Below are 10,373 nucleotides of genomic sequence, written 5' to 3'. Positions count from 1 at the left end.
ACACAGATTACTTGTTATTTACAGTGCTGTGGGGAGTTGCTTGCTATCTGGAAATGAAGACTGTTCCTAAGTTAAACTATTTAGTTTATTGTTAAAGTAAGACTTGATTTGGGGGTCAGAGTTAGGCTCGTTACATTAGGATGATTAGGGGTTGGTTTGAAATTCCAGTAAATGTGTATTTGAAAATGTTGTCAGCTGGCAAACAAATTTTTTAAAGTAAAGTGCTTTGTTTCCTGTAGTGGCTTTTTAAACCTGACATTGTTTACATCAGTACTGAAGGTGCTAACTGTGGCTGTTTGTACACTGTTGATATTTTTAGATAGTAATATTTGAAGATACTGTATGTTGTATCTCACAGTGGAATTGAGACTGGGTGTCTCAAAATGAGGTTACATTACTTCCTGTTTGTAACTGAAGAGCGAGCAGCCAGGTTTCAAAGTAAAAATAGACTACAACATAGTGCACCTCACTGACTGAAGGCAGTGGTGTCCCGTAGTCTGAGAACAATCGTGTCAGACAACGTGTGCCTCAAGACGGTTAGAACATGACAGGTAGGATCATAACTTCTGAGTTCTAAAATTATATTTAAATTTTCAACCTTGTATCTAATATTTCTACAGTGTACGTATCTGTGTAAACTGGATGTATCCCTGAGCATAGTTTTTCAAAATGTTGTTTTTGCCATAAAACAAAAGCTAAATCATTCCTAAAACATGTCACAAATATGGCAGAACAACTGGAAGATGAAAACAAATGTAACATTGAGTTGATGATCATGCTTTTAATGTATTTAATGGTATACTGCTCTGTTAATTGTTGTTCAATATCCACACATAGCCTTGTTTTGTTGGTGACTCACTACATGGTTATATAAGATGCGCTGTAAACCTAATTCCTGAAACACTTGACACTTTTTTTACCAATATTTTTTTTATTTACATAGAAATTATGATACATTTACAGTAAAACTCTGGTTACAATAAAAAAAATTAAAAATGTAGACGTTCTATAAACAGTACAATATGGCAGATAAACTTGTGGTATTACAATAATTTTAGAATGTCCATAACATTATGCATTGGTTCAACTTTCTCTGTTTTTCTAGCAATTTCACATCTCTGTAGTTCAATTGTTCAATGTTGTTGAATCGACTAATCGCATTTGTTTGTGACTAGCACAAAAGTGATGATGCATTTTAAAAATATTTCATCTTTTCTGTTAATTATCGAGATTTATTTATTTATTTATTTATTAGGTTTTTGGTAAACAAGCAAAATTAGAATTGCAATTATTACACAAAAAACTATGAGATGTGTAAATATTGTGATAAGAACTGATAAAAAATTAAGCCTGAAATTGAAGGAGAAGATTTGGAGTGCTAATAGTCAGTTTGTGTTTTAGAGTGTTGGACTGCACTGGCCCTGCTATCTCTGGCTTTGACTATCTCTGTGTGTCTCAACATTATCTTCTGCATCAGACGAAAAGCCACTTTGTGTAAAGGTACAACTATTAAGTATTTTAACTTCTTTAAAAGTTGTTACCATTGCCTCCAAACCTCTCAACCTTTACAAGGACAACATGGCGTTCTATAAATTGCCTAATATTTTGTTCACAGATGACTGCTGCTGCTCAAACATTTATGATGGAGAAGGGTATACTTTTTATTCACTTTATTAAAAAACACCTTCATTTGTTATAAGTAATGATCAGCATCCTGATATTTCCATTTTGGGCTTATCTAATATTTTACTGTTGAAATAAACTTGTGAAATTGTTCTTTCATATTTCCTTGAAGTCCATCGCAAAATGAGGGGCATGATTTTCATAACCGTAATCATCACGAGCTGGAGGAAAATCCCCATAATCATCATGAGCAACAGGAAAATCCAATCTATGGCAACATCAGCACAGAAAGAAGAGGTGAGCTCAGGCCTGTATTCTGCACCTTTCTGAAAAACATCAGTCACTCACTGCATTTTTTTTAGAATGCAAGTTCTTTACTGACAGTAGTTTTAATTAAAAAGTATTTTTGTACATGACACATGGTTTGTCTACACTTTTTGTTAATAATTATAATAGTTTGTATTTGTTTTATTGTATTTGTAGACAGCATATTTTTGTAAATGATATGTGGCCAAGTCTTAGAAATATTTAGAGTGTGTATTGAAACAAGCGGAAAGTTAATTTGGATCAATTCCATGCAAGTTGCATAAACAAATAACATAAATATAGTTTGGCATAAATAAATTCATTTATGTCAAACTATATGGACAAATTTTTAATTTGCCCCTGCATTTTAAATTCCTGTAGAGTCCCGATATTTAGCTGTTGTTTGCAGCTGTTTAGTCAGTAGCTGATCCTTTAAAAACCTAAATTGTCTTTTCTCATTTCTGTAATTTGTGTGCTTAGTTAAAAGAATGTAAAACTAATGGTGAAAATCATATGTTTTATCTGTTTCGCTTCAGTAGAGGTTTGCTATGAGATGATGACCAAGCAACAAATGAGAGATCATACAACGGTAATTGCTGAAATGTTATTACCTTATTACAATTTTTCTTTACCTGGTTTGTTTGCCATGATTTAGTTCTTATACAATTCCCACATTTTTCATTAGTATTGTATGTGTATCTGTACTCCATAATGTACTGTACTGTATGTTACTTTACATTTGGAAAAATGTCAAGTAGAAAAAAGACGGGAAATATAGCATGATGATTCTGTAGTACAAGGCTAATTTTGCACCTGCTTGATATTTTTAATTTTTACTTATGGATGACTTGAAATTGTTAGGACTTATTGTTAAAGGTTTGCATCCCTGGTAAGGAGGGCGAGATGTAGTGAATTTGACATGTAGGTAAAACGGATCTGGGAGCTGTTTTCAGTGTATAGCCATACTCTAAACCGACACATTTGGTAAATAATGGGATTTTAGTATATTTGTTCTAGACACACTGAAATTAAATGATAATGTCATATAAAAGTTCACAGGTAGACCAGTTTAACTCATGCTGACAGATTTGCTTTCTAAACGGAAGGTAGCTAGCACCATAAATGCATTGTGGTCAGTGAAACTGTGAAGCAGTGTACACAATTAAGCATGATGTTCTAAAAATAAACAAGACATACAAAACTATATGAGAAGCTCAGGCCTAGGATCCCACCTCAGCATTTATTTTAAACTAGTGCTGCAGGCTGTCTAAAAATGTATGTTGTACTGAGCAAATTTGTATCTGCTGTGTGAAACCAGTCTTTAGGGCCTGACCTGAATTATGCTTCACTGGATCTGAAGGTGGCAAAGAAACGCAAGAAGCATTGCCGTCAGCAGGGCCAGACTCAGGGGCGAAACAGCCATCAAGATCAGCTGCCCCCCATGAATGCTTTCTTGGAGCTGGAAGGAGACACAGACGCTCACCTTCCTTCCAAAGATATCAGCACCATGGTTTCACACAGCAGCATCTACCTGAACAGTCAACAGATAGCTCAAGAGACAGAGGAGATGGAGAGAGAATGGAGCATAAATATGGGGAGGGAAGACATGGGCTGGGAGGGAATAAGAAGGAGGGAGGAAGGGGGAAGTGAAGAATGGAAAGGAGAGGAAGATAGTGAGGAAAGAAAAGATGTTAGACAAGATGTTAGTAATGGGATTGTACAACTGTCAGAGGTACAGGCTATTCAGAGTGGTGCAAATCATTTCATCAGCAGCTTTAACCATGATAGTGACCAATAGGCAGACATACAATATTTAAAATGTTCAAAACTGTTTCAAAATGTTCAGAACTGAATTCTGGAAAAGTTAATAAAAGCTAATATCCATTAATGTGTCTGCAATAAGTTTCACACAGCTGAGCAACTTCCTCTTGGACGCGATGAAGCTACCTCTTAAACTCACCACATTGAGCAACTGAGGAACAGAAGTGTACCTCTCTGTGCAGAGGATGTAATAAACAGAGAATATGAAGAGAAAAGGAAACTGTGTGTGACATTTAGAGGTCAAGGGACGCATGGAAACTTTCGGTTTGTTGCGAAAGACAAGGAAAACATCAAATCATCATAGACTATGGAAGATCTTTCATTGTTTTCATGTCTGCTACATCATCGGATTTCAACGAGACAGGTGTGAAGGAAAATATCATGCATTTTCTATGTTACTGACTGTGGCTCAGCCCCTACAGACAATACTTTGTTGAAAAAATATACTTGCATAAGTACACACGAATGTCCTTCTCTGCTATGTTATTATTGAGATAAAACATTAAAGACAAAAATATTTAAAAGAGGAAGTGGAATATTAGTAATGTCATTTTATTTTCCATGGGGGCATATTGTTATGTAAATCTCACCCACAGAGGATTTTTTACTTTAAAGTTATAATAGTGGGCATTGTGTTTACAGTCTATTCCACATAAAAGCTGAGGCAATATTTGCTGAAATGATTGTTTCCCTCTCTGTAATCCCACTTGGGAACTATAATTTATTGTCCTGCTCTCTGCAGATGTAGTTGAGCTCTAAATTGAATTCAGCAGTCAGACTGGTCTTGAAACAGAACAGGAGTTAAATAATGTGGTATTGCTAACTGTTAGTTTTTTAATGATTCTGCTGAAGATTTATTTGCATTAGTCATATTTGTAAACACAGCAGTAAAACTGAAAAAGCCAGAGGTTGTACTAAACTAAAATATGTTAATGTAACAGTAATACTTTATTTAGGGTATATTAGCTTTTCAAAATTGCAGAAAAAAATAAGCCAGGTTTTCAGACAGTTCTGCTGAGGGTCATGTTGGAGCCCTTGGGTGGCCCCTTACTGTACTTCCGCCTGACTAGTCGCCTACACCTTTCAAGTCAGTTTCAGACTGTGTAAATGAACTTATGCAAATAGTCCAGTTAAGCCGAATTCAGCCAACGGACCACGCGGTTTAGGCTAAAAAGGTGTGGAGGCTTGATAAGGTGCTTATTTAGTCATGACCTTGAGGACTTTCTACCAATAAGAAATGTATGCTGAGAATTAGCGGGAGGGTGGTTTGTGGCAGAAGAAAACTGATAAGCTACAGTACAACGAGCACACACATGCACACCAACAATAGGAGGACCCCGCCAGACAGGCTCTAATTGAGCTCCCTCCCCTCTCCTCCTCTCCTCTCCTCCGTCTCCCCCAGGGCTGCTGGCTAACTTCTCGTCGACACACCGCTGCACTTCAGTTTATTTTGGACTGGATACATCGAGCAGCGAAGACATGGCTTTCCTGTACAGAACATTTCTGTCATCAACTATGACACCTAGAAATTTAATTTCATATACTCGTTCTATATTACTTGTTCTTCAGCACAGTAACAATTTGTTGACAGTTTTTCAATAGCTGACCTTGGCCTGCTTCCCATCTACAGATTCATTTTTGGCCCCAGGAGTTTTGGATCTACAGTAAAGGCTGCAGACATACAGGGTAGCCACGTACAAAAACATTCACATAACAGGCCACGTAACTGTCAATACTTACTCAGGCTCTACAGGCCATTGTACATTGTATACAGCCAGAGTGAATGCATAGGACAGAGGCATATATCAGGAAGGAGAATTATACTGTACATTGACAATGACATCTTAAAAGAAGATGTTCACAGCTTTTCAAGTCTGTGTTGTCAAACTGTGAACCTATTCTTTAATGCACAGAAATGAACTTAGTTTTCTCTAGTGAGCCCAGATGTGGCTCAGAATATTTTAATGTAACAACTAGACTATTGTGTTCAAGCTGCAATGTCATACTTCTATTGTATTGTGGTAATAAATGCTAGTTGGCAACAGGGGATCATTTAACTGCAGTTTTGATCAGTTTATAATGGTGATGTGCAATGTGATACCAATGATTCTGTGTCACAGTTTCTCTCAGCACTGTTTATTTTGGCCTGTCTGCCTTCTCCTGCCATTCTCTATCCAGCCTCCATATGTCCCCACAGACTTTCCCTCCATTCCCAGACCCCTGGCCTCCCCTGCCCACTTATATACCTGTTCTGAACTTTCTCGTCATTTCTCTCAATATTTATACCAGCCCCGTTACACCTTGTTGTTGTGCGTGTCTGTCTGTCATCAGTGTTTGCTATTCATGCTGTGGACCTCTCACCTGCCTGTCTGCTTGTGAGCCTGGGCATCATCATTTGTTCTATTAAAGTTATTTCACTGCACCTGCCTGTGTGTCTGCGTTTGGGTCCTCCCTGCCTGTGTGCCATCTGTCAGGAGATGACAAATAGTTCAACAAAACCAAATTTTCATTGAATTTCTTTTACCACATAATTGTTTTCTGTGGATTGTACATAGAAAACTTTGCTTAACTTTGGACTCATTGGGGATAGAACAAGAAGTAGTTATGGTGCATTTAGACAGATATACCTACTATCTTAACACATAACCAAAGACAGTGCTCAGTAATGTTCAATAAAGAAAACTGTTAGCAATATGACATGATTGCTATAGCAAATGTAGCTGATATTATAAACACTGTTTATTGGTCTGTCTGAAGATCTGAAGGCATGTGCACATAAATCAGGGAACTTGGAAAAGTCACCCCCCTTCCTAACTCAGCTTTTACACTTAAAGTGTAAAAGCTGAGTTAAACTTTACAGTTTAAACTGTAACTGCCACATAAAGGAAGCATTCCGTACCCCAACTGCCCAACATTCTATTTAGACCTAACTGCCCAACATTCTACAGGACTCCATAACACACCAAGAGACTCAACAGTTAGTTGGATCTACACTTGCTCGATATTCGACGCTATCGTGTTTGAAACTTTGTGGAAATCCTCATGGACAACATGTCTACCAGAGGGAGTATGATTCTCCATCATTCTAAGGGCATTAAACGCAAGGCCAGTCCTGAAAAGGACAGCCCCAGAAAAATCAAAAGGGTGGCCAAAGCCTGTAACAACTCTGTGCAAAATGGCATTTTGGAAAGAGAAAAGTGCCAAATCAGAGAAGATGGAGAGACATCCTTCTCAGTGGACACTGAAAAAGGTAAGCTCAACATGTGAAATTACAGTTGGCGCTGTATATCATCAGTTTATATTTCACATGAGGTTCAGATGTTGTGGATTCATTAGTACAAAAAGCTGAAAATTGTACATCAAGTAGGGTATAAAATACAGTCCATTTATTGTGTATTGCTCTAATAATACTTCAGTGGAGGTCAACCGGATTTCATTTTTGGCCCTCACAACATTTACAAATAAAAATTCAAAACCAGTCTAACCAGTCCCCTAGTTTGTCTGTAAATCCACTCAAGCAACACCATATCCAAGAATATCACATTTGTATACAGCTACTTTCCAAAAGCAAATACATTTCTTAAGAAACCTAACTGCAGTGACTACAATTACATTTAACCAAAAACCATGATCTTTCCTTAACCTTAACCCAAGTGCTTGTTTTGCCTAAACCTATACCAGAAACCAGAAAACACTACAGGCAAATTTCATTGGGACTATTTGTTATGGGGAAGAGAGAGAATGTCTCAACATCTACCATAAAAACTATTAGTACAGACAGATACCGCTAGAAGGATTGATTGATTATTTAAAGTTAGAAGCGCTCTTAAGCGTGGATATGTGCACTTCCTGAAATGATAACTTATTCCTTGACCTTATCAAAACACTTTGCAGATAAAAAAAAAATGTAATTTTGGAAGGCACTAGATGAAAGCCTGTTTGGTCATTTGCAATAGAGGACTTGTTATCCACGTTAGTGAACTGAGACCGTTGGCATGCTGATGATCCTCTGGATTTTTTCTCATGTGTAGAGAGCAGCAGCAACACCTCAGACGTCTGCAGTACATGGCTGAGCAAGACGAGCACTGAGAGGAAGGCTGCACATGATGGAGCAGGGTCATGCAGGAAAAAGAGGAGGACCTCTGACCTGAATGAGACCCAAAGAAAGACCACAGAGGACACTGTGGAGGAGACAACAGAGGACTTGACAGTAAATGTCAATAGATTTGAAGACAAATACACAGAGCAGAATCTGCTTGGTGAAGGAGGTTATGGCTCTGTGTTTGCTGGCTATCGCAAAGCAGATCATTTACCAGTAAGTGTTGCACACACCTCATATGCACACATACACACAATAGGGTCAGGAAGGACTAATTAAATTCCTCTGTGTGTCTTGTAGGTAGCAATCAAGCACATACCAAAAGACGATGACCTCCGCACAGAACTGGTGAGTACTGTAAATATCTGCTGTATTCTCCACTGCACATGGATTATTGGTGAAGCTTCTCTCCCTCATGTTCTTGTGATATTTCAGGATGAGAATGGGAAGGAGCTCCCTGTAGAAGTGATCATCATGCTCAAACTCACTGGTGAATCAGTGAGGGCACCTGTGTCCTTACTGGACTGGTATGACCTGGACCAGGAGCTCATCTTGGTGCTAGAGAGACCAGTCCCCTCTGAAGATCTCTACAGCTACTTAGAGGTCAACGGAGGGTCCCTAGAGGAAGAGAAGGTCAAGGTAAGCTGCTAGACAATGCTTGTGAATGTGTGTTTTCACCAATTATAGTAGTCAAAAACATCAGACCACTGCCTCGGAGTCCCTCCCTGCTTTCTGATCCATCATCTTTTTTGTCTGTCTCTCTCAGGTCATAATGAAACAGCTGGTTGACGCAGCACTAGACCTTCATAATATGGGCATCTTTCACCGTGACATCAAGCTTGAAAATATCCTGATTGAAACCGGCTCAGATGTCCCACATGTTCGGCTCATTGACTTTGGATTGAGCTGCTTCTTTGAGGAAACATCATGTTTTAATGACTTCTTTGGTAAGATGTCAGGCTTCTACCCCTGCTAATTTACTGTTTGGTGACTTTACACTGAATCAAAGTTTCTTCGTCTCCTCATCCTCATTGTCTTATTATTATGTCTATCGATTCCAGGTACCGCTGCTTTTGTCCAACCGGAGTACCTCAGTAATTTCACCTACAAGGCCGGCCCCACAACAGTGTGGCAGCTGGGATTGGTTATGTTTGAAGCACTCCACAAAAATGCACGGTTCTCGACCATCGGGTTTCTTAATCGCACGCTGAAAATCAGCAATGAGCTGTCCAATAGTAAGAAAAATGCACTGGTCCACAAACCTGTTCCGGGACACATATCTGTTCATTTTAGTTTAGTTCACATTCTGGTTCATTTCTGAAGTTGTCACCTTCATCTTTCCTCTTCTTCTTTCTCTCCAGATTGCCGGAATTTCCTGCTAAGGTGCTTGACTATTGTCCCGGATCAGCGTGCCACCCTAGAGCAGCTTCAGCATCACCCATGGCTGAAATGAAAGACTCATTTAAAGACTTTTGCACTCATTAATACTATTAAAGATTTTTGCATTCATTAATACTATTTGGTGGACTAATTATTGTATCAGCCAGATGGCTAGAAGAGTACTAACTACTGAGAGTTTGAAGGGGATTATAAACGTGCCTTCAGAACAACATTAGTATCTTAAACTAGTTCTTTTCATACTTATAAGTCAGTTAACTAAGAGAAAAGTCATACATCATACACAGCTCTACCAGATGCCCTTACCAAAAAAGAAGTATACCTCAAGTACATGTTATTAAGTATACTAAAGTATTTCCCCAAGTGTACTTTTATTTACCAAGTACACTGATTCAAATGTACTAGCAGTTTACTAACAAGTATACTTCTTGGGACTAAATTGGCCCACTTTAAGTTTATGAAAGTACACTTTGAAGTATACTTTAGGTAATCTTCCAGGTATACTGTTAGTTTACTCTTAATAAATTTCAAGTCTACTTTTAGTTTATGTAAGTACACTTTAATGTATACTGAAAGTAATCATCTTGGTATACTATTAGTTTACCATCAGTAAACTCTAGTGCCCATTTTAGTTTATGAAAATACACTTTGAAGTATATTGAAAGTAACCTTTTAGGTTTCCTATTAGTATACTAATAATAAACTTCTAGTCCTCTGGTTAGTGTACAAAAATACATTTTCAAGTGTACTACAAATAACCTAGTAATACCTCTAGCTCCTAAGTGACAAATATTGATTGCGGTATTTTATTGAGCTCAACTGAACAGTTCCAAATTTACACTCACATATTGCAAATCTAATTGCAAGATTTGCGATATTGTTTTTAAAACCAAGATTCAGTTCACAGAGCACATTTTAAACCTGTCTGGAAGCACTAACACTTCAAAAAAGACTAAAACATGAATTGTGAAACGTCCACAAGAATCACATACCTTTCAGAACAAGGGAAGCAGGTTTTAACCATATACAGTATTTGGTTTTGTGCAGAAATATTAAATGTCCAATGTCTTTTTAGTAGCAGCTTGCTTGTAGTTTTCATTGTTGCATTTTTTTCGGATTATTCTTC

General features: G+C 37.8%; 2 protein-coding genes and 1 long non-coding RNA gene across 4 annotated transcripts; 2 read left to right on the top strand and 1 right to left on the bottom strand.

Moving 5' to 3' along the window:
- Positions 1–469: 469 nt before the first annotated feature.
- Positions 470–3,727, top strand: LOC109959312 (uncharacterized). Its single transcript, XM_020598546.1, has 6 exons — positions 470–551; positions 1,402–1,500; positions 1,616–1,652; positions 1,796–1,920; positions 2,466–2,518; positions 3,248–3,727. Exons 1-6 carry the CDS (start codon positions 545–547, stop codon positions 3,725–3,727), a joined length of 801 nt encoding a protein of 266 aa, XP_020454202.1. The 5' UTR covers positions 470–544.
- Positions 3,728–4,691: 964 nt separating this feature from the next.
- On the top strand, positions 4,692–10,197 carry LOC109959298 (serine/threonine-protein kinase pim-1-like). 2 transcript variants are annotated; one of them, XM_020598531.1, is made up of 7 exons: positions 4,693–7,000; positions 7,782–8,065; positions 8,150–8,197; positions 8,285–8,488; positions 8,616–8,796; positions 8,911–9,084; positions 9,211–10,197. In XM_020598531.1, the coding sequence occupies exons 1-7, from the start codon at positions 6,793–6,795 to the stop codon at positions 9,300–9,302; spliced, it is 1,191 nt and encodes a 396-aa protein (XP_020454187.1). In that variant the 5' UTR covers positions 4,693–6,792; the 3' UTR covers positions 9,303–10,197. The 2 variants fall into 2 exon arrangements, with proteins under 2 accessions (XP_020454186.1, XP_020454187.1); XM_020598530.1 differs by having other exon boundaries at positions 4,692–7,000; positions 8,150–8,488.
- LOC109959299 (uncharacterized) lies at positions 8,381–10,367 on the bottom strand. The gene is made up of 3 exons (XR_002274821.1): positions 10,240–10,367; positions 9,180–9,293; positions 8,381–8,467 (listed from the first exon to the last, which is right to left on the bottom strand). It is a non-coding gene; the product is annotated as an uncharacterized LOC109959299 (long non-coding RNA).
- Positions 10,368–10,373: the final 6 nt, after the last annotated feature.

Source organism: Monopterus albus, unplaced genomic scaffold (assembly GCF_001952655.1).
Source record: "Monopterus albus unplaced genomic scaffold, M_albus_1.0 scaffold38.1, whole genome shotgun sequence".
NCBI classification, from domain to species: domain Eukaryota; kingdom Metazoa; phylum Chordata; class Actinopteri; order Synbranchiformes; family Synbranchidae; genus Monopterus; species Monopterus albus.
Note: the sequence above shows the minus strand (reverse complement) of the source record. Positions and strands in the feature narration are given on the sequence as shown.